This window comes from Prionailurus viverrinus, chromosome C2 (assembly GCF_022837055.1).
Source record: "Prionailurus viverrinus isolate Anna chromosome C2, UM_Priviv_1.0, whole genome shotgun sequence".
Classification (NCBI taxonomy): domain Eukaryota; kingdom Metazoa; phylum Chordata; class Mammalia; order Carnivora; family Felidae; genus Prionailurus; species Prionailurus viverrinus.
The window spans coordinates 120,082,289-120,106,872 of NC_062569.1; the positions used below are offsets into that span (position 1 = coordinate 120,082,289).

Genomic DNA, 24,584 nt, shown 5'->3' on the forward strand with positions numbered 1-24,584 from the left:
CTTGTTTCATTCAAAGTAGTCAGTTTGAGAGAGAACACATACCTCTAAGATGTGATCATTGCTTAAAGTATTTTGGGAATGCAAATTTTGAAATTCTCTGTAAGCATGTGGTACATTTTTTTTCTTTTTGAAAATCCTCAAAACTGGAAAATTTTCATCCTTGGAGGAGAAGGTTTTGATTTTTGATAATGACCAGAATCATTGAGAGGCAAGTATGCTCAAAAATAGCTGGTCAAGTTAATATTATTTTTGGTTTGCTCCTCCCTACTGTTAAGAAAAATAAAAACAAGACAAAACAAACACAGAATCTTGAGTTGTGACTGTATCTCACAAAATAGGCTCTGCTCACATTTTCAAAATAGGATTTCCAGAAAAATGGTAGGCAATTGTATTATGTATCTGATTTGCCAAGGGGACAGTACATTTTTAGATACAGAATTCAGTTTTATCTAGATGCACATATATTTTGAAGAGTGCTGCATGTTTTAGTAGCCAAAACTCTGATAGATGTTTACATTTCTATTTTTTTAAGTTTATTTATTTATTTTGAGAGAGACAGAGAGAATGCGTGCATGTGTGTGTGGGAGGGGCAGAAAGAGAGGGAGAGAGAGAATCTGAAGCAGACTCCGCACCATCAGCATAGAGTCCAACGTGGGGCTTGAACTCACAAACTGTGAGATCATGACCTCAGCAGAAATCAAGAGTCTGATGCCTAACTGACTGAGCCACCCAGGTGCTCCCACATTTCAGTTTTTTTTTTTTTTTAATACTACAAGTAACTTTGACTCTCCTTCGTTATGTGATGCCATTTGATGCCTGGCTGGTCTGGGGCTTCTGTTTACTTATTCAATTAGAATAAGTATATAGAGACCCTTTTCCTTCAGTCCACGGTCTTGGCACATGCTTTGGAGTCAGACAGAAATGAGTTCTAATCCTATCTCTGCCATTTACTAGTTAGATGATCCTAGCCAAGCAAATCAGTTTCTGCATATCTAAATTGGAAATAATTATTTGGACAATATTTGTATGTGAATGTTTGAGAGAGGTGCGCGAAATAATATATATAAAAGGTCTGTGGCATAGCTTCTTTATCCTAACCCACCCTCCCTTAACCTGATTCCTCCTCCTTTTCCAAACAGGCTAAGGACCAAAATTTCAAATCTCTCTGAGATATTTTTAAAAATCTGTTGCCAAGTGAATTCAGAAAAAATATGATCAAGGAGCAATTACCTGCTTTTATGGCACTTTACCCTTTCAGACATGCAAACATTTTGAAACATTTACTCCAGGCTCGTGGTCCTTTCTTATAGGCTCAAACCTTGTTTTTGAACATAAAAGAAGCATTGCCTTTGGAGAAGAGAGCCAGTAGAAATTGAAAAAAGAAAAGAAAAAGAAAAAAGAATGAAAAAAAAAAAGTAAAAGCTGTTTCCAAATATCCAATGATTCATTAAAATACTTTTGTTTTTTTAGGAAAAGAAGTTTCCACATATGCACAGTAATCATTTGGCATTTTGTAAGCTTAAGCCTTGGGGAGTTAGTGGTATTTGGCTCCTGACATGGAAGTCTCTCTTGTCAGACAAATCCTTTCCCCTGCACATTCCTGTGAGAGTTTGTTCCTGCTGTGCCTTATGGCAGGCTGTAAAGTGGTTGGGTATGGCTTACATTGCCTGGGCCTACTCCTTCATACTGTGGCTTTAACCTCTTTTTGTGAGTTAGTTTTAACTTTGTGGCTGCTCACTTAGCCGTTGTTGCACGTAACCTGAGGGTCATTTCGCCTGGGGGAAATTCGGCATGACTCTGAAATGGAGATGAGCCAGTTAATGTGCTCTAAGTAAACCAGCTTGTAGGTGTTGAAGTCCCTTTTGATGACGTCTTTATTTAGTTAAGGATTCTGATTCTTCGGTCTCCGAAGAAAAGCCTCAACATTTCTGAGATTTGAATATTTTTAGGAAGTGATTGTGCCTCTTGAGAAAAATATCAACTAGATTGCCTTTTGACCTCGATTCAGGAAATCTAGGTTCTGATGACTTGAGATTTATTCTTACCGTTTTGAATGTTATATATTATTCTCAAGAAAGAATGTGACACCAGGCAAGTTTCGTTCCAAGGAGCAAACACCAAGTGAATACAGAATATGGCAAAAGTGTACATGAATAATTTACTTAGTTAAAAATAGGCAAAGAATTGATTTACAGTCACCAAAGCACAGATACCAGAAAGTAGTTAAGGCTTAAGAGCCTGTAGAGAAGAATATTAAGATGGTGTGATTGTCAGCATATGAGTCAATTGCTGTTTAAATTCTGTCCCTGTTTTCTTTGTGTTCACACTTCATATTTTTTAAATGTATGCAAATTGCTCAACATCATTAGTCATTAGGGAAATGTAAATCAAAACCACAATGAGGTACCACTTCATACCCACTAGGATGGTTATAACTGTAATAATAATTCTTTTAAGAATCCAGAAAATAACAAGTGTTATTTTTCTGCCAAAGAAGTAGACAAATTGGACCCATAGTACATTGCTGGTGGGAATCTAAAATGGTTCAGCTGCTGTGGAAATAGTTTGGCAGTTCCCTAATAAGTTAAGCATCATGTTATCATATGACCCAGCTATCATATATACCTATCTAAAAGAATTGAAAAGAGGAATGCAACCAAATACATGTACACACATATTCGTAACAGCACTATCTGCAATAGCCAGAAGGTGGATATGACTCAAATGTCCATCCGTGGATACGAGGATAAACAGATCGTGGTATATACATATAATGAAATATTATTTGGCTATAAAAAGAATGAAGTACTGGTACAATGTGAATGAACCTTAAAAACATTATGCTAAGAGAAAAAAGCTAGAAGCAAACAAGTCACATATGAATGATTTCATTTATATGAAATATCCAGAATAGATACACTCATAGAGACAGAATGCACATTGGTGGCTATCATGGACTGATGGAGAGGAGTCAAAGAATGTGGAGTTAATACTTAACAGGTACAGAATTTCCTTTTGGGGTGATGAAATGTTTTAGACTAGATAGAGATGGTGACTGCACAAAATTCTCAATGTACTATGCCCCAGAATCATTCACTTTTAAAAGGTTAATTTTATGGGCGCCTGGGTGGTTCAGTCAGTTAAGCATCCGACTTCAGCTCAGGTCATGATCTCACAGTTTGTGAGTTCAAGCCTTGCATCGGGCTCTGTGCTGATAACTGAGAGCCTGGAGCCTGCTTCAGATTCTGTGCCTCCTTCTCTCTCTCTGCCTCTCCCCCGCTCGTGCTCTGTCTCTGTGTCTCAAAAATAAACGTTAAAAAAAAAAAAATTAAGAGGTTAATTTATATGTGAATTTCACCTCAATGAAAAAAAAGTTTAAGAAAATTGGGATATCTATCAGGAGAGCAAAACTGGAAAAAAAAAAAGATATACAGTACCAAGTGTTGACAGGGATATGGAACAACAGGAACTCTCATAAACTGGCATTGGATGTGTAAATTGGTTAAAATCAGCCCTATCTGCTAGGGCTGAACGTCTAAAACTGCATGCAACGATATGCATGAATCTCATGAACATGATGTGGGGTGAAAGAGGCCAGACACAAAAGGGTACGTGCTGTATGATTTCATTTATATAAAGTGCAAAAGACAGTTATGGCTAATCTACATTGATGGAGTCTGGAGAGTGGTTGCTGTTGAGGAGGTAGTGGCTTGAAGGAAGTAAGTGCCTCCTGGGTCCTGATGATGTTCTAGTCCTTGATCTCTAGTTAGTTTCATTGGTATGCTCAGTTTATGAAGTTTATGAACTATACATTTGTGATATGTAGCCTTTCCTGTTTATACCATTCCTCAATAAATATTTAAAAAGTATGCAAATTCAGTGTTAGCATTGTAGGAAATTTTCAGGTCATTTGGATACTTTAGAATTCTTTAATATTTAGTGGTATTGATGGTGAAGCTAAAAGAGAGAGAGAGAGAGTGTTTGTGTGGTAAATGTATTTAAGTTGGTTCACTATATTTGTGAAAGTTGACTCAACTTTATCTGAAAAGCGAGAATGATAGATGTGATTTATGTCCTGCCTATTGGGAACTGGACCATAGGCCCCCTTTCCATTTTATGTTTTTGATGTGTTTTTTTTTTTAATTTATTTACTTAAATTTATTTCTACTTCATAGAAAACCTGTCTTAAAGAGCTGGGAGAGAAAAACAAAAAGTGTATTTTAAATTCATTCCAAAAAATTGTATTTAAGTAGAGTCTCTACATATATTTTTATAAAATCACAGGTGTTTGCCTATTAAGAGGAATAATATATAAGTGTGTATTTATATAAATGCACATGTGTAAATACAGACATATATTACATGTGTATGAAATATTAATGATAGGGGATATATGCATCCATAAACAGAGAAATGATTTTTAGAAAATAAGCTAATGAAAGGTATTTTGATCCAGTGGCAGATTTTGTTCACATTTTCCCCATTTCATATTAAATTTTTCATATGTAAATTTCAAGTTAATTCATTTGTATACAACCATTCAACAATTGGTCAAAAAAGAATAACATGAAATTATGTAACATTTAGAAAATTGGATAGGTTTAAATAAACTAAATATCTATAGATTAAATTCCACTGCCATCAATTAATAAATTAAGACATTTTATTATTGCTATTATTGGTTATAATAATATGCTACCTTTCTATCAGGATTTGCACTTGACAATCTTTTACATATATATAATGCTCTAATTAATTTTATTTCTTCTATGAAATATTTGCTCCTTGGGATAGAATAAAACACTGCCTTTCTTTGGATCATTAGCCCAGCCCAGGGCTCTTTCACTTAAAGAATAAATGTAAATTTAAACAAATGAAACAATTAGATGAAAAATCTTACTCTCTCACACTGATGCTCAACTGGACATTGGCAGGAATAAAAAACCAGTTCCATAGATAATAATGAACACCAGTGGACAGTGAAGTCACTCTCTAGATGAGTTTTAAACTCCTTTCCTTTATAAAAACAGTGCTTCTTAATATGCCGGAGTACTCAGCAGAGAGGGTGTGTGTATGCTTTAATGGTATAACTTCAGATAAATACACATGCACACAGAGACATAGCACTGTGATTTGACTAATAAATTGTAATATTTGTTTATTTTATAATGGAATTTAAAGTCAGGAGTAACTTTCAAGGCCATTTAGTTCAATCCCCTTATTTTATACATAACCTTTGTTACTGTGGTGTTTTTACTATTGAAGTTAAGTTTAAACATGTTCAAACCTGTGCAAAACAGATTGGAAGAAATATCACCACACAGTCATCACAATCGCCTATTCATCAGCAAGGCATATTCACTCACAGGAATGAATTATTTATTCATCAACCAGCGATAACCGTATTGACACAGATTTTAAATAAAAAGTAATACATATATTTATAAATAACAGCTCCTAAATAATAACCAACAGCTCATAATATACATTTCAGGGCCCACTTCACACAAGAACAGCATATTCATTGCTCGGGGAAAGGGTTCAATTTACTGAATGATGCATTTATAATTTGGGGCTATAGGTTTTTGAAGCTAGTAATTACATTAGAAACATGAGTCTAGGTTATGTATTTTGATAACATTTGCAAAACTGTGTGCTTACTGAGTATTCTAGAATGATTTTTTTTCTACTCACATTTATTGTCCAGCATATATTTTTTTTTCTGAAATAAAAATGGTATAACAAAGAATCAGATTTTAGAGGTATACAATGATTAGGGTAATAAATTTTATAATCTTTAGCAGTGTTTTCTTATATATGATTCACAATGAAGTTGCTGCTTATAAAAATAATATGTGCTCAGTGGAAAACATTTGGAAATACTGAAAAGCAGGACTAACAAATACAAAACTTATTAACCGGAAAACAATAACATATCATGTTGGTGATTTTCCCCCCCCACACCAAATACGCCTCCCCTGCCTTTCTACAACACGCATAAATATACCTGCATGTTTTTATTGTGCATTCAGGCTCTACCATTCTCATGCTCTGTGACCTTTAGCAAGTTACCTCAATTCTCTGTGCCTTTGTTCCTTCATCTTTAAAATATGGATGGTGGTAGTAACCATGATACAGAATTATAAAAATTAAGTGATGTAATAAATTCAAAGTTTTATAAGAGTGCCTGGCATAATATGTATTAACTATTATTATAGCTATGATCATATGTTTTAAAAATACTTTAAAATCATCAAAAATTTCTCATTTTTATTTGAAAGCCACCCCAGTCATTGGTAGCATATTGTATTATTTTCAGTAAGCCATAATATTATCTTTTTCCCCCCCTCCATGATAATGGTGGCAAGTGGGACATCTGCAAAATATGTTCCATGAAAAATGGATCTTCACACTTATGTTGTCATTTTAGTTTGATTTTTGAGAAATGAGTTTGGTACATCTGCCAAATCCTTTCATAAGATGCTACATTCCTGTTTTTATTTTAGTTTATTTCATTTAGGGAAAGTTCTTTTCTTCTCCACTCCTCCCACAGGCACCCCCTCTTAGCCCCCATTCCTCTCTGTCCCAAACTATAATGTTGATGTACATTTAAAACTTTAAAATAAAAAAGAAAATGGATCAGAAACTGGAAGGAATCTGTCACTTTTTAAAAGTCATTCTCCTTTTGATATATTTAGATTACCAAAAAACAAAAACAAAACCAAAAAACAAAAACATAAAACAAAACCAAAAAACCAAACCTGTCTTTTACACTGTGAAAATGTACTGTCTGATAATAAGTGACCTTTCTTTCAGGGTGGGAAGGAGAAGACTGGTTTGGGGAGGGGAAAGAATGGAGGAAAACAGATGAAGAATCAGTTTGCAAACATGTGTCAATATTTAGATTTTTTTAAGTGAAAAGTTAAGTAGTTAATGCTTTTTTACAAACTGTCTTTGATACCGTGTTTTGTTTATTCCATCCCAGAAGAAGTTAGCGGTATACAGCAAGATGCAGGACTCTCTGGAAGTCACCCTTCCCAGCAAACAAGAGGAGGAGGAGGATGAGGAGGAGGAGGAGGAGGAGGAGGAGAAAGACCAGCCTGCCGAGATGGAGTACCTTAACTCTCGCTGTGTCCTTTTCACTTATTTCCAGGGAGACATTGGGTCAGTAGTGGATGAACACTTCTCAAGAGCTTTGGGCCAAGCCAGCACCCTCCATCCAGAATCTGCCATTTCAAAAAGCAAGATGGGGCTAACCCCACTATGGCGAGGTAAGAATTCAAAAGCAGATGCTCTCCAGGGCACTGTCTCTGTTTTGCAACTGCCTGTACCAGGTTCCAGCTGGAGACTTGCCCCTGGAGGACGGATATCCACTTGCTTTTTAATTTTTAAGGACAGCAAGGAATTTCTTTCAGACAAACAGCTGGATCAGTTTTGTCACATGTGGAATGCAGGGTCGGAAAGGATGCAGTCACACCCCTTAAATTCCTCATGGAAAGTAGTGATGCAACCAGCCTGAGTTTATAGTGGCAGGACGGAGCTGTGAAGCACCATTCCTTAAGCCCCAGTGGCCCAATTTGGATCTCTAAATAATAGGCGTGCCTGGATCAGCTTTTAGAAATTAGCTCTTGCTCATTCCACTAGGTGCTACGTGGTGACATAGCTGAAATCTGAGTCTGACCCAGGAGTACAAACTTTAAAAGCCTTCAGTGTTTTCTTGATAGTTTTCTCTGTCCTGCTTTGTTGTGGTATGAACTCTTTCAGTTTACAGTCCAGACATTATTGACTGTGTCTACATGGTTTAGGCTGTTGTTCTTGCCTTGGTCAAGGTAAAGCAGTACATGGGGCATCCTCTTCTCTATTTCCTTCTCTGTAGAGGCCACAGAGGTGTGTTTGAACTGATTACTGGCTCACAGAAGATCATTGGATGACATCTAATTGGGCAATGACAAGATTAGGGGAAAATTACGCATCATTTAATGCTAGTTGTAGAGAAATGAGTTATGGATGTTTCTTTTGAACTCACCTGGTTATAAGAAGCCTCTAGTAAAATCATTCTCAAAGTGTGGTTTCCTGTACCAAGAACATGAGCATCACATGGGAGCTTGTTAGAAATGCAGGATTTTCAGGCTGCACCCGAGAATCTCAGACCTACTGAATCAGAACAAACTGTGTTTTAGCCAGCCCTCCTGGTGATTCTAATACAGGCTCAAGTTTGAAAATCCTTAATCTAGTGCTGTTAAAAACAAAGATTGCAGGCCCCCAACTCAGACCTATTAAATCAGAGTCTTCAGAGGGAGACTCTGGGAATCACATCTTAACAAGTGCCCCAAGTGATCCTATGGTGAGCAAAGGCTGGCCACCTGTGGTAGAGGGCAGGGAAGAGGGCAGGTGCTACATGGTCATTTCCTGTCAGCATCAGAGGAATGGTTCTGCTCCACTGTAGGGGAGGTTGTGCTGGATGAAATTGCCAGGCCTGACCTATTTGCCGGCTTGCCTTCCTTCCTTCCTCCTTTCTTCCTTTTAGTACATATGAAGAACACTAAGATCGTAGTGACTGTAGAGAGGAAGGTGAAATGCACATTCAATAAATGGTAGACCTCGATAGAAATGATTCAGGAAGCATAATTGCTTTATTTGATTAGTAAATGTTACAGATTTCCCACAAAATTGAGAACTGAGTCCTTCTTGGAGGCCTAAGATGTTTGTGGAATCAACCAATATCCTGTTTGGTAGCATGTGGTAAATACTTTTAATATGTGTGGAAGGTAAAAACAGGAAAACTTCAGTAAATTGGCTGACTTTCATAAATAGTCTGTATCTCAATAATAAATCATGTGAGGATAATCTGTCATTGGAGAGTATTAAATACAATGCCTATTTTTTTCTTTTTTTTCTTTTTTTTTTTTTTTTAAACGTAGTGGTATACACAGCCTAGGAATCATTTAATCTGGAATATAGAAACAAGAGTCCCAAATTATAGTTAGATGTGAGTGATTAGTAAGTATTAAAATCAGGATAGTTGTAAGTGAGGTATAGTATATATGCAAAAACTCTATAATAATCCAGTGTTTTCCCATTATCCATGTGACTAAATAGAAATCTTTGGACTGATTTCAAATTTCCATATAGAAAGGATAGAGAATGGTAATGTTTCAGCAACTATTATTACAAATTTCTTGGGATTATTTTATATTTGGTCTTCAAACCTGCCTCCTGTTTCATTCCTTGACATACACAGCAAATGTTAAAGGTACTGCTATGTAGTGGAAATATATCAGTGAACAGGAGAGCCTAAGCCTCTGTGTTCATGGAGCTTTTTAGTGAAAGAGAAAGGTACGAAGTATAGAATGAAATGCTAGGTGTGGATTTACTTAGGGTGACAATAGATGCTGTCTCTGAGACCGTTACAAGTGATAAGAGTGGTCTTCATCATGTGAATATCTATGGGGAAGTTATTTGAAGCAGCGGGAACAGCCGGTACAAAAGCCCTATGGAAGGACTGAGCTTAGAGTGTCCGATGAGAAGCAATAGTGCTGCCATGAGTGGAATGAGAAGCAGAGTGACAGGCAGAGACTAGAATTTTTAGGGCTTTGTGTGTCAGTTTAGTGTATCAGGGTAGTGCAGGCAAATGCAGCCGATACTTTAATTTCCATCTCTTCCTCTCCCACTAAGACTAGGTATATCGTATCTAGTTTTCTCACCTCATTTTCCCTCAACATAATGCATTTCTACCTGGAAAATAAAGAAAAATATGAATTGAATGATTATGACTGAATTAGATGAATCAAGTTCATACCATTTATCCCAGATTAGAAAATAAAAAAGTTGTCAATGTAGAATTTATTAGCATTGGGTATGAAATTTTTGGTTTTAGTTTCCTTGTGTGTAAAATAAGGGGGATGAATGAAATGATTGCTCAAATCTTGTCTCTGCAAGCTTCTGTGATTTCAAGTGTATTTTTTACTTTCCATTTGTGGTACAACTTTTCCATAGTTGTTTAGTTGTGAATTAGTCGATTTTTAATAAACGGAAATAACTTGGATGTGATTTAAAGGGAGATCCACAAAAATATAAATAAAGATTTAGAAAATAATATCTTTAAGAGAGGTGTAATAAATTGAGATTCCCATGGTTAGTGAAGAGAGTTACCAGTAACTTTGTGTTAATTGCCAAAGTAACACAGGTTTGGATAATGCGGTCATTGGATTCTCCTTGTTTTGGGGTTCTAGTGTGGGCCTTACAATGTCTGATGGCAACATGATCTTGGATTAATTAGTTAACATTGCTCTGAACTCAATTTAAATTACAGTATGTGTTTATTGATATGTTTCCTTGGGTTATTGTAAAGGTTCTATGATAATGCATATGAATGATTTGTGGCACACGGCTTTATGCAAGGTGCTAAACAATGATGCATTTTCTCTCTTCCTTAAGTAAGTTTCCACTCATTTGGCATATAGAAAACCAACCTTGGGTTTTTACCCAGAAATATTCTTTGAATTTCTGGCAAAAACACAGTGTCTTGGACAAAGTAGCTACTCAACACTATTGACAATGTTGATGACCATAGCAGTGATAGTTTATGCAGGAGCACTAGCCAGCTGTACTAAATTAACGGGTCTAATTTATGGCATGAAGTTTTTACAGTGCTACACAAGTGGTATAGTGCTACGAAGGAATTTAAAACTGAGTTATGTTTGGTTGCAGAATATATTTCCACAGTAAATCTTTAGACAAGGATAAAGTGTCAGCTAATAATGGAATAATGGTCATACTTTGAGTGTGTGTCTTGATGGAGTTAGGAAAGTCCTCTTTAGGTGTTTTGCAGCTTTTAGGCAAATAATTGATAGGAAATATTTGTACTCTATTTGACACAACATCACATCAATGACCTCTTATCCCAGTATACATTCTTACTAATAGGGCTTCTCAGTTGAGAAAACCTAATGAATCTAATGGCCCTGTTATCCCCATCTAAATAGAAACACTGGCTTCAAATATGTCTGTGTATTGATCTCAGTGCCTAAGTGTTATTACAGAAAGTGTGTGTGTGTGTGTGTGTGTGTGTGTGTGTGTGTGTGTGTGTGTCTATCTATGTAGGAAAGCCGAGTAGTAGTTGACGCTTAGCAAAATATGTCATTAACTTAAAAACCATGCTAAATGGTGAGAACTTGATATTTTGTTGTTGTTGTTGTTGTTGTTGCAAAGTAAAAATTTATTGCTAATTGATTTACATAGTGTCTGCTTAGAGCAACTCATTCTCATAGGAAAGACCTCTCAGAATGAGTACTAGCCTAAAATAACAAAAGAGGAGTATGGGAAAGAGGGTGGGTCTCTTAAGCTGGGTGAGACTAGAAAAGACAGCTGGGCTCCACCTCCAGGAGGCACTGGAGGTTATTGCTGATGGCAAGTTTCGGACAAACACATGGAAGGAAAGAGTGGTCTGACTTCATCATCCTGCCTCCTTGAAACTCATTGTAGAGTCACAATGTCCATTTTGAGCGACTCTAGAGCAAAGTAGAGGACAATCTTTGGACATGATGGAAATGACTAATTCCTGAGTGACAGAAACATTGGAAAATGTAGCCTTTCACCTCTGACCCAACACTTTGTTTTCATGGGAAGCAGAATAAGAGGATGGGAATTAAATTACAGCAAGGACACTTTGGGTTAAGAATTGAGTGGCATTTTTTTTTCACTGAAGTTAATAAAAAGGTAAATGTTACCTTTTAACATTAATGTTTTGAATCACTACTCTAAGAATGTGTTTTCTGGAGACTTTTAAGATGACTTAAGATAGAGGTTTTACAACATTTTACTGTCCCATTTTCCTTTTAATATAGTTTTTATTTTTTTTTAATTAAGTAGTAAAATGTTAAAGGTTGAAATTGAATGTTGAATTTTCTCTGGCTTAAGTTGTTTGCCCGTAGATTTTTTTTTTTTCAGAAATATTTACAGTTAATACAAAAGATATCCCGGCTATTATGAAATTGAAAGAACAACTTCATGTTCCATGCTAACTCTTCTGTGTCCTTAAGATATATTTCTGTATAATTCACATAGTGAGATTACTGGGTATGCCTTGGGTGGGTTGTATCAGACAGCATATCAATTTTGTCATTTTTATCATTTAGAAATAAGGTGTGTGTGTGTGTGTGTGTGTGTGTGTGTGATATTTTTAAATTCCAAATGCAAATTGAACCAAAGTATATTCATATTTTTTTATGTGCCAGAATGTCAGTGTTAACATCATCCAAATACTGAGTAACATTAAGCCCAACATCACCATAGAGTGTTAACATTTGACAATTGTGAATTGCCTCTACTAACCTGAAAAGTAATATGGCATGGGAATAGTTTGTGCACAAGTTTTTCATATGTTTTTTCATCAAACAAATGTGGCTGTGATTAAGTACTCTTAGGCAAAGAGTCATGTAATGAAAAAAATTTACATACATATGAAATAAGCACATTGATTCCCAGGCATGAAACAAAGCATATCATCTGTTTCTTTGTATTAAGATTATTTTTTAACAAGATACCAAATAGTGGTTTTGAAGTATAGACTTGTCCTTAAACATATTTTCTCTTCAATATTGTTTCATTTACTTGTAAAATGCAACATTGTCTTTGAAAAAGGCTGCATAGATCTCTGCAAACTTTATATTAATCTCAGGAGACATAGCAGGACTAGGAAAATATTAAGTTGCTTCTAATTTTATTTTTCCCTGAGGTATTTTAAAGCTTTGTTCAGCACGTTTAGAGCACGTTTTTAAAAATAAGTTTCCACTTTCATTGATAATGTGCTCACTAATTATAATACAATAATTCATAAATAGGGTAGTATTTTGGGTAAGGAATTTGTTCATTGTCCACATTTGTGCATGCATATGCAAAATGCTTAAACATCTATAAAATTGGGTCCAAATGTATATAAATGAAAGGAAATAAAAGCACGCAGGAAAATGACATAGTTTTGATATTTTAACGGGGGATTTTCATTAGGGAACTCAGTTTCTCTGACACACACCTCTGGGTTGGATTTAGCAATTTTCATAATGGGTTTGTGGCCCCACCGGGAGATGAAAGTTATGAGCAGAATGAAGGGCTTGCTACCAAAGATTGAGTCTATGACAGCAAAGTGGCAGAAAAGTGGCACCCTGAGGTGGCAAAGCTGCACTGTATAATATAAGGAGCCTCTATACACTTTTTGTATGGGTTTTAATTTTAAACATTGACAGCTAGCACTGTGGGTGTTGACAGAATATTCTACAAATGGCCATCATTTAAGGCAAATTGAATTTTCTTCTCACAGCTTACACAACTTTCTTTGTTGGTCATTAGCACCCACTCTTCATATGTCAAAGGAAGACAGTTCTGAAATAAAATATATTTGCCCCGATGCCAGCAGGTTTGACTTTAAGTGCTATTTTCTGATAGGTGTGATAGTGACAAAACAAAGTCATTCAATTAAAAGTTCGCCTGGACTGTTTGAAGACTCGAAGAACAATGTGTGCTTCTGTCCTTTCCCATTAGGAGAATATGATTATTTGTTTTATTTCCCCAAGGGCTTTGAGATCCTTGGAGATTCTGTGGGGACAGACTTGAATGCGAGATACCGAATAGCTGTCTGTCCATAGAATGGATGGGGTGAATGATGATAGCCCTGCTGTAGGGCTGATGGACAGAGAAGTGACGTTTGCAATGCTAGTGGCACCGTCCTTTGGGGAGTTAGGGAAAGGAAACATTTGAACACCATGTTGATACCCTAATTATGTTCAAGTTACATATACTATGGTTGGTTCAAGTTACAGAAGCTTTCCTCTGAGGTAAGGAAATTATGTCCTGGACATTTATGAAGTCAGAACATGGCTATGTCAGAGTTGTGAATACTTTTATTTCAGAGTACTTCTCAGGATATTCTTCATTCAATGAAAAGATCTAGCCAGGCTCTTTTCTCTAGAACCCTGTATGAAAATAGTATTACACATGCATGACTAATGTGCTAGGCAACCTAATCTTCATCTATAGATAGACATCGTAGGCCACTTCACAGAATGATAGAAGTATAGAGCCAGAAGATATTTGGCATTTTCATTCAAATACCTCATATGGAAGAAAGTGAGCCACAGAGAGATCAACAGATCCATGTGAGGTCATAAAGTCAGATAAGGTAATTGCTAGGTGCTAGCTCTCTGGCTGAGCTCTCTAGACTCCCTGTCTGGTGCTTGCTCTTTTACACCACACAGTACAGAGCAGGCTATGGCTGGAGGTAGGGATGTTTATAGTCACAGATCTGACTGTATCATTCCCTAGATTAAAACCCTCCAAAGCTCACTGGCACCTTCTCAGGACAGCACCCACATTCATTACGTAGTTTGCAAGGCCATACCCATCTGGGTCTTTCTTGGACCCAGTCTGACTTTTTAGTCTAATTTTTTTGCCACCTTCTACCCACAGAATTCTTGTTCCCCATATGCTATTTTGTGTGGGTGTGTGTGTGTGTGTGTGTGTGTGTGGGTGTGTGTGTTCGGGTCTGTGCAATTTTTGGCCTTCTTTTCATGTACTTTTTGGCCTAAACCACTCTTCCCTACCTTTTCACAAAGCTAGCCCTCCCCACCTTTCCAATTGAACTTTTCTTAGGCTGCTTCTGTGCCCTCTCTCTGTGCTTCCCCTTATGAGAGCCCTACCAGGTCACACATTGCATGTGTTTATTTATTTATATGTCCCCTGCTCGATTGTGATTAAGAATGATGTCTCTTTGCTCATCCCTGACCTCTCTCTATTTGGTACATAGTAGGTCATCTTATAAATAAGTTAGGATGATTGATTGGAGAAATTTAACTGAAGGCAACAGTTGGGGGAGGGTTTTCCCTCTTTATTTATCTCTAAGTGCTATTTTTTATATCCCCCCCCGCCCCCAAACCCTTCCTCAAATCTATTGTCCCTCCTTGAATCTCCTCCAATCATGATTTCCACAGAACGATGACCAAATTCTAGATGTTCATGTTATGGTTGCAATTGTGCCCTCTTGTGGCACAGTTATGAAGAGTGCCAGCCACTGGGGCAGGCTACCTGTCTTCAAAGCCCAGTCTCCTACTTGCTAGCTATGAAGTCTTAGGCTTCTTCCCTGCCTCAATTTCCATATCTCTAAAATGGGGATAATAACAGTAACTCATAGGGTTGGAGTGAGGCTCCAATAAGATCATCCATGAAAAGCCCTGGACTAGGATTGGGCTTTTGGTCACTGTCATTAAATATTAGCAACTGTTATCTTCTTGAAGGAAGATGAGTGTTGGTGAGCATAATTAAGTGTGATCTTCCATTTATTACTTTCAGCCTTAAAACGTTCAGTTCGAGTGAAAATTATATTTGCATTTGTAAGAAGTTTGGTAAACATCATCATTTCCAACCACCTGAATCACACCTGTGGCATAAGCTTTCTTTACCTGCGACACATGTACCTGCAACCTCTGCTCAGACCTGGTGGCAGCGATCTGCCCAGTAGGAAATGAAGCTTTCGAATCTCATACTTGCAAACTTCAGCATAGGCTGTGACTGCATAAGCTAAGCAAACAAGGGGTGGGGGGCACTCATTCAGCACCTTGAACCGTGTGCACTGACTTGGTATGGGAGCTCAGAGGCTTACCTGGTATCAATTTACCTCTGTGTGCGGAGAAAAGAGTGCATGGTAATTAGCCCGCCTGTAAAATGTTGGACAAGTAGAGGCAAGTCTATCCTAGAACTGAATCTTATGTAAATAATTTTTCTGTCTTCTCAGACAGCTCAGCTCTCTCAAGCCAGCGGAATAGTTTCCCGACTTCCTTTTGGACCAGCTCTTACCAGCCCCCACCTGCACCCTGCTTGGGGGGTGTTCATCCTGACTTCCAGGTCACTGCACCCCCTGGCACCTTTACTGCGGCCGACCCCAGCCCCTGGCCAGGACACGGCCTGCATCAGACTGGCCCAGCCCCTCCCCCGCCCGCATCCGAGTCTTGGCACTATCCTTTGGCATCTCAGGTGAGCCCATCCTACAGCCACATGCATGATGTGTACATGCGGCACCACCACCCCCACGCCCACATGCACCACCGCCACCACCACCACCACCACCACCACCCTTCTGCTGGCTCTGCCCTGGATCCGTCCTATGGGCCCCTGCTGATGCCATCAGTGCGTGCAGCCAGGATTCCTGCTCCCCAGTGTGACATCACAAAGACAGACCCGACTACAGTCACCACTGCTACCTCAGCGTGGGCCGGAGCCTTTCATGGAACCATGGACTTAGTGCCAAGTGTGGGGTTTGAAACAGGTGAGCTGGAGAATCTCTTCCTGTCTAAAAAAAAGAAGGGAAAGCAAGGAAAAAAGTATAAAAATATGGGCGATGTTTTGTGAATGCTGTGCAGTATTTTTCTCTTCTGTATAATGTTAAGCTTTGCCAATATGTTTATGGAGCTGACTACTTTGCAGTAATCTCTCCACTCCTGCAGGAACCGGTATGACTGGCCTGAGAGAGGTCTCCGAACTTTTCTCCCATTTCTTAAACTAGTGATCTTCCTTTGAACTGGAATCTCTCATACCCTATGTTTACAAAGAGTTGAGCACATTCTGTAAGTCTCCCCTGTCTCTGTGCTCCATACCATGTGGAATGCCTAATAGAATTCAGAGAGAGTGTGCTTTGGTGACTTTTCCTTCTGTCCTTTTTGTCAGGCCTTATGATTTGTAGAACAAACTGCCTTCTGGATTATAACCCATGGAATATAATCATGGTCTTTTGAAAAGAGTTAGGGAACATATTTTAAAGGAATGGATTTCCCTTCCTTCCTTTGCCTTCTCCTCTTCCTCCTCCCTCTCTTTCTCTCTCTCTGTTTTAAATAACACGGGACTTAAAAGACTGCTATAAAGTTTATATTCAACAGATTTCAATAAAATTGCTAAGGAACATTTAGCTCCTCTCTGGAATTCACTAGTTCTTAAGGAAGTGTGTGAAGTTTGGTCTTAGTTTTTAGACCAGATGACTCATATTAATAGTATTAATAGTTCTGAGTTCACAAAAATCACAGGTATCAGAGGCTAAAAATACAAACCAAGTCATTGATTGCATCCCCAGAGTTTGCATCCCAAAGTCACCCACCTCCACCTCCAGTGCCAGGTGCTTGTCCTAGACTGTCCAGACATTTAAAGGAACTCACTCTTTTCTTAGTTTTTCTAGTTTTTCTTCTATTCTTAGTGTGCAAGATCTTTCAAGTGAATGCTGGTTCCCAGCAGAGAAGTCACCAGAGTAATAAATGCTTACCATCAAGTTGCATTCACTCTGACATAAGTGAACATTCTTATCTTGGTTAAGTGGTTCTCTCTGGTGAGCTTTCAAGTGTTGGTCATTGCTTAAACACACCCAGTTCAGCTTCTTATTAAGTCCCTGGGTTCAAGCTGCTTTTCTTTTCTTTTTTTTTTATTGTAGAGAAAGAGAGAGTGTGTGCAAGTGGGGAAGGGGGCAGAGGGAGAGAGAAAGAATCTTTTTTTGTTTAATTTTTTTAATGTTTATTTACTTTTGAAGAGACAGATGAGCATGAGCGGGGGAGGGGCAGAGAGAGAGGGAGACACAGAATCGGAAACAGGCTCCAGGCTCCGTGCTGGGCTGTCAGTACAGAGTCTGATGCAGGGCTCAAACTCACCAGTGGTAAGATCATAACCTGAGCCAAAGTGGGATGCTTAACCTACTGAGCCACCCAGGCACCCTGAGAGAGACAGGGAGAGAGGGAGACGGAGAGAGAGAGAGAGAGAGAGAGAGAGAGAGAGAGAATGAGAATCTTAAGTAGGCCCTGCGCTGAGCATGGAGCCCCATGCAGAGCTCAATCTGATCCCACAACCCTGGGATCATGACCTGAACTGAAACCAAGAGTCAGACAGTCAACCACCTGAGCCACCCAGGCACCCCTCAAGTTGCTTTTCTAAAAAAGTATCAGGAGACTTGATTCTCTCTCTCTAGGAGAAGAGAATATAGTGGGGCTAATCACCACATACTTTCTTTCTTTGCCACATACTAACAGAATGAAGGCAGCTCTTAAGTGACTTGATGCATGGGGCCAGGTCTGATTAGAGTCCCAGTCTGGTAACTGCCATCACGGTCAGCCAGTCTGTGGAGGCTCTTCTCTATCTCATTTTTGGGATACTGTGTGGCCAAAGCTAACAGTGCTCTTCAAAGGCATAGAATCTTAGTAAGTCTGGGCTGCTGTAACAGAATACCATATACTGGGTGGCTCAAACAGCAAACATTTACTTCTCATAGTTCTGAAGGCTGATAAGTCTGAGATCAAGGTGTCAACTCATTCAGTGTCTGGTGAGGGCCTGTATCCTGGTTCATAGACACTATCTTCTCAGTGTGTCCTCACACGGTAGAAGAGACAAGGGAATTCTCTGAGATCTCATTTATAAGGACACTAACCCCATTAAAGAAGGCTCTGCCTTCATGACATAATCACTTCCCTAAAAATGTCCGCCTCCTCATACCATCACTTGGGGGTTAGGATGTAACATATGAACTTTGGGAGGGTCACAAACATTCAGGCTATATACCATCCTCTCTGTGCATTCCATAACATAGAGGGGAAAATGGACGTGATTGCCTGTTGCTCTGTTTCTAATTCTCTGTCACCTGTTACCTACTTTTGCTTATTTTTGGTATGAGCTTTATTCACCTACTCATTGTTCAGAATTTTGACTTGAAACAGTCTCCTTGGGATAAAAAGTCATGCTATCTTTTGGAAGTGAAGGAGAGAGTATTTTTATTTTTTTCTGAAAAACCTACAGCAGACCCATTTGGGTATAATATATAATAGTTCTTAGTACTTACTGGGTTGTGAATTAACATTTATTGAATACCTACTTTATAAGGTCTTGTCAGAGGCACTTTATTTGTGTTGTTGCTTTTAATTCTTAAACTAAATCTTAGTTGGTAGTTCCCAGATTCATTAATAATAAGGAAACAAGGCTTAGTTTTCCTATTTGAAAACTGCTTTTTAAGTCTAAAATGTTCAACCTAGATTTAAACTAAAACCTTCCCCAAATCCAAGGAGTTGCTGCAGTAGCATCTCTGTAAATACAGGTAAATTAGATTATTAAGTAAGACTGTTAAGTCAGACTGTTAATAGTTACTAATGAGAAATGAAGATTTACCTATTGGAAGTACATGGTGCTATTCTTTTCAGTGTGGTTTAGGATAATGCTCATGATTCATATCTGTCCCATAGTTTTGAAAACAAAGGCAAAGGAATAAAGCCGATAAAGATAACATCATTGATATAATTATTGACAAATTGGAGATCCTCAATTAGGTTTATTTCCACAATTGGACTTCTAGTATCCTCACCAAAGTTTAGATTCTGGGAGGTAGAATCCTAGGAAAAGTAGACTTCAGAGAAGATTCCCTTAGACCTACCTCTCCATTGTCACATAGTTTTAAGCCTCATTACTCTGAAAAGAGACTGGTAGCTGCTCGGATTTGCTTTGAAAAGCATAGTCTGTGGCATGAAGCTGGGTGATTGCCCTGCAAAGGACAGTGGCAGGAAGGGCACGCACCTGTCTGCATGGATGTTGGCCCAGAAAATGAGACGGTGGGAGGGGCTGAGCTATGTGTACTCACTGTATTCTCCTAAACTCAGGAGTCATATCAAATATCACATCTGTCTTCCTTTGGGAAGAGTTATAGAGGAGTGTTTTAGGTCAGTTTCCCCAAGAAACAGACTCTAAGATGCAGATTTGATTGGAGACAATTTGTGTGGTAGTGTTCTCAGGAATGCATCTCTGTGCAATGAGCGAGTTGGGCAAGAGAAATCTCACTGTGATTAAATTCAGCGAGACTTAGTGGATTGTGTAAGGAGCTCTGGAGTTGGGGTGATACTTTTTAATCGCACTACCTTAAGTTGAAGTGAATGGGCTTTTATGCAACTACATTGACCAGTTATTGGATGTGTTTGTCTCTGAAAAGGGGACATGACTTTAGGCAAGGTGGCTTTGTACTACTGAAGGCAATTCCCCAGTCTCAACATGGAATGGGGAGGGATCTGATGGCCCACAACAGTATCCAGTGCAGGGGGACAAGTACAGGAGGTAGCTACCTTTCCACTTTTCTAACACTTAAAAAGAAGAAATGTTTCCATGTGATAGGTCCAAGCTAAGAAGATAAGACAATTGAAAAGAATGCAAAGTGGGTCCCTCTAAAGTTGATTGGACCAGGTAGCCCAAAGGAGTGGCTTAGCTCAGAACTCAGCATCAATGCTAGGTGGCTACTAAGAAGTTGGGGGAAGAACTTGTATTCAGGTGAGACAGGTATGAAACTTCTTGAAATACTGGTACCCAGGCCACCAAAATGGAGGTCATTTTCACATTCTGTTAGGAGGGAAATAAATTAATACCACTATTTTGAGAGCAATTTGGTGAAGGATATGACATTTGCTTCAGGGCAAAAGTTTGATAATTTCAGGTGCATTTTTATTTTGCAGCCATTTAAAGAAATTAAGGAAATCTTGGAATGTTGAAAATGACATAATGTTTAGAGACAAATATTAGAGTATCATGTATGGTATAATCCAAGAGTCTGCAAAAGTTTTCTATAGAAGGTCTGATACAAATATTCAATGCTTTGCAGGGTCATACTATGTCTGTTACTACTCAACTCTGTCTTAATAGTGTAGAAGCAGCCACAGACTTACTTAGATAAAGGAAGATGGCTGTGTCCCAATAAAACTTCATTGATGGGCACTGAAATTTGAATTTTATGTGTCATGAAATGCTTTTCATGGATAATGAAATGCTACTCTTCTTTTTTTTTAATTCCCTTCTTTCTCCAAAATGTAAACGTATAAATCCCATTTTCCATTCTTAGCTCATGGGCTACACAGGTAACACACAGTGAGACTGATTTGGCCCATGGGCTATAGTTTGCTGACCTCTAGTATAGTTCCAAGTGTATAGTTTTTATCCGTCTGCACCCACACGTATGCATATGTGTACCTCCATTCCCTAAATAAAAATATCTGGAAGTATATATCACAACTTTTAATGGTCATTGGTCCTGGTAATTAGTGTGTGGCCTGAGCTTTGAAGCCAGACTGCCTGGTTTTATAAGCAGAGCTCCATCACTTAATTAGCTACAGGACTTTATACAAAGTACTGAACCTCCTTGGTGCCTCAACTTATCTTTAAAAGTTGCTTCATTGGGCTGTTTTGAGGATTAAATGAATTAATGAACTAAAACATTTACAAATGTGCTCTGACAATAGGTACTATATACATTTTAGCTATACAAGAGAAGGTGATCAGAGACTCACATTTTGTAGCTTTAAAAAAAATTATTGACAGGGTGCCTGGCTGGCTCAGCCAGTGGAGCGTGTGACTCTTGGTCTCAGGGTTGAGTTTGAGCCCCATTTGGGTGTAGAGACTACTTAAAAGGTAAAATCTTAAAAAAAACATATTATTGAGCTGTATTTCACATATCATACACTTTACCATTTGAAAGTACAGTTTGATGGTTTTAGTATGTTCATGATGTTGTGAAGCCATCCCCAGTATCTAAATCCAGAACATTTCCATCACCTCAACAAAAAATCTGTATATCTCAGGGATATAAAATATATCCCCAACATACATTCTTTCTTCCCCTTATGCCTGGGCAACTACTAATCTACTTTCTGCCTCCATGGATTTTTCTAGTTTGGACATTTCATATAAATGGAATCATATGGTATGTGGCCTTTTGTGTCTGCCTTCTTTCACTTAACCTGTATTTTGTAGATTCATTTGTGTAGCACAAATCAGAAGTTCATTTCCTTTTTAGGAGTAGATGTTATTCCATTGTATAGATATAGCACATTTGGTTTATTCTTCGCTTGTTGGTTTGTTTCTACTTTTTGAATAATATGACTCATGCTGCTACGAACACTCACATACCAGTTTTTGTGTGAACAGATAGTCTCAGTTCTCTTAGGTATGTACCGAGGGGTGAAATTATGGGGTTGAGAGAACTTCACTTTTTATTTTACATACTTCTGTATTTCTTGGTTTTATCTTATTGTGATACAACATGTTATTTGGTATGTACATATAAATAAAAGGATATAGCTCTATGCTCAGATGGATATATAACCATGCTCAGATTGTTTTATGATGATATTAAGTAAATTCTGTTCTAGTATTCACCTTCCAGTAGCCAGAGCCATACAATTCATTTCACTGAAGTGGTGTCATTCGCATTTCCTGTTATTGCCAATAATTGACTTAATGTAAAATATACAATGTAAGACATTCCAGCCAATTTGAATTAATTTTTCAAGTAAAGTTTTGCTCATGAGGCCTTTTTACTGAAATACAAAGTTGACTTTATTTATACGTTCCACTTCATCCACTAGATTTAAATTTACCAAAAGGAGCAAGTGTCATGTTTGTGGTATGACTTCTTCTCTATAAACACAAGCTGCTCATGGCTTGAGATTGTTTTCATCTGCAGATCCACAGATTTATTTTTCTTAGGATCCCTCATGTTATTTTAGCTACAATTTTGTTACAAATTTATTTTTTTACTTTGAGGAATGCCATAATAACTCAATATAAAATATACATAAACAGCGTTTTGCTAAAATACATTTAAGTAGCCTAACAAAATAAAACAACAATTCTGTGCTGTAACACAGATTTGGGAAATCTGGCTCTAAAAGGGAATTAATATGTGTTGATGTGTCTTCTGGCTTCTTAAAAAATGTGTCATGTAAAGCATTAGCCATACATTTGCGCAAGTAATAGATGTGATGAGGAGATCATGATACGATTCTGCTCCAAACTATGATTATAGCCAGATATTTAACAGTGTCTGATTTATCTCTCACTAATGAGCATATCTTCAGATATCAAGTGAAATCAAGATTATGTATTATAGGATGGGACATTGGCTCTTGCAAGACAGAAAAACAAACTACAAAGGCTACTAATTCTAAAAACAAGTTTCTGGTTACAGGCTGTGATATTTTCCATAAGCACAAGAAGCTATATTTCTAGTATTCTCTCAGATGTTAGAGAAACTGAATTATTTCTGAAAATACTTTAATAATAATGGCTTTGATAAACCTGTAAGGAAAGTGACTCTGTCAAGGACTCTGGAAAAAATTCTTTGAGAACTTAAATTTTGATAACAGATAGGGAGCAATGGGTACCAATGGGAAAGTTAGGAATATACAAATGTCCTTTTTATCTATTTTTTTTTCTTTCCATGGACACTTGGTGTCTGATAATATTATAAAAGAATCAGCATATTCTTTTATTTTTTTCATTGTATAAGTTCTGTGTACTACAGTTTTTTAAAAACTAGGTTTTATTTGAATCTTCTAATCTGAATATTTTGTGAAAGGACCTCATTCACAAATGGCAAAAATTATATCTTAAAGCAATTTAAGTTATTATTGCTCAAGATTGTTATACAGTGATCCCTTTGAAATAGACTAGTCAAATGACTGGTTGTTAAGACAATGATGGTCAGTCTTGTTCAATACTGTGTGGATGCTTTACATTGAAATCCATTAGTAGAAGCCTACATATCTTTGTTTTATCAAATACAGGAAATAAAAGGCAAGATGAAAAGTAGCTAGAGAACTAGAGCAGCAAATGGAGAGGCAGTTTATCTCCATGAAAGAGAGATGGACATCAAGTTACCACTTGCTTTGTCATTCAACCTGTAAGTTTGCCACCTCTCTAGATCCCATCTCAAGACCTGTGCTTTCTTGTAAGTGGTCTGGTGCTGAGAAGCCTGGGCAAATAAGATTGTGATTGCATGAAAGTCCTCAAAATAACCATGCTAAACTATTTTAACATCCCCTGTAAAATGTTGCCAAATTTTGAATTTCACTGGGGATATCAAAGGGTTAACATCATGGAGCTTTATATCCATTGCCCTTTTGGAAATTATTTATCTAAAAATAGACAATTAAAAAAAAAAAGACTATAGGAAACCAGTAGTTACCAACTCTGTGTATTTGGATATTTACTTGATATCATAATGCTCCAATTCCAGGCTTTACAATAAGACAGAAATGTGGTAAGCTTGGGCAGAAATCAACAGGAAGCTTCAGTAATAATTGACAGGATAGTATGATTTATATAAAATATTAAATCACTAAAGTAATTTTTATTCTAGAGAAGAGGGGGCATCAAAGTAACATATACATATATGGTGGTGCTCAACTAAAAACAATTTCCTTCTTTTCCTCTTCATGTCTTCTCATGGAGCATATATATGCTAAATTATGAAAGCTATGGGGTTAGTGATTCATTGCAGCCTTTCCTGACATTATTAGTAATTTTTATAAGTGATGAAGAAATTAGGAAATTTGCTTTAATGGTGTTTTATTTTTTAAATATTTTTTTAATGTTTTATTTATTTTTGACAGAGAGAGAGAGAGAGAGAGGGAGACAGAGCATGAGTGGGGGAGGGGCAGTGAGAGAGGGAGACACAGAATCCAAAGCAGGCTCCAGACTCTGAGCTGTCAGCACAGAGACCAACGCAGGGCTCGAACTCACAGACCACGAGATCATGA

At 37.7% G+C, this 24,584-nt stretch overlaps 1 protein-coding gene across 3 annotated transcripts in view; it reads left to right on the forward strand.

Moving 5' to 3' along the window:
- Nucleotides 1-24,584, forward strand: part of VGLL3 (vestigial like family member 3) — a 49,129-nt gene that overhangs the window by 7,097 nt on the left and 17,448 nt on the right. For 2 of the 3 annotated variants that reach the window (XM_047876019.1, XM_047876020.1), the window contains exons 2-3: nucleotides 6,986-7,271; nucleotides 15,785-16,315. In XM_047876019.1, coding sequence (XP_047731975.1) covers nucleotides 6,986-7,271; nucleotides 15,785-16,315 — 817 coding nt within the window. The remainder of the gene's footprint in view (nucleotides 1-6,985; nucleotides 7,272-15,784; nucleotides 16,316-24,584) is intronic. The other variant, XM_047876021.1, reaches the window with a different exon arrangement.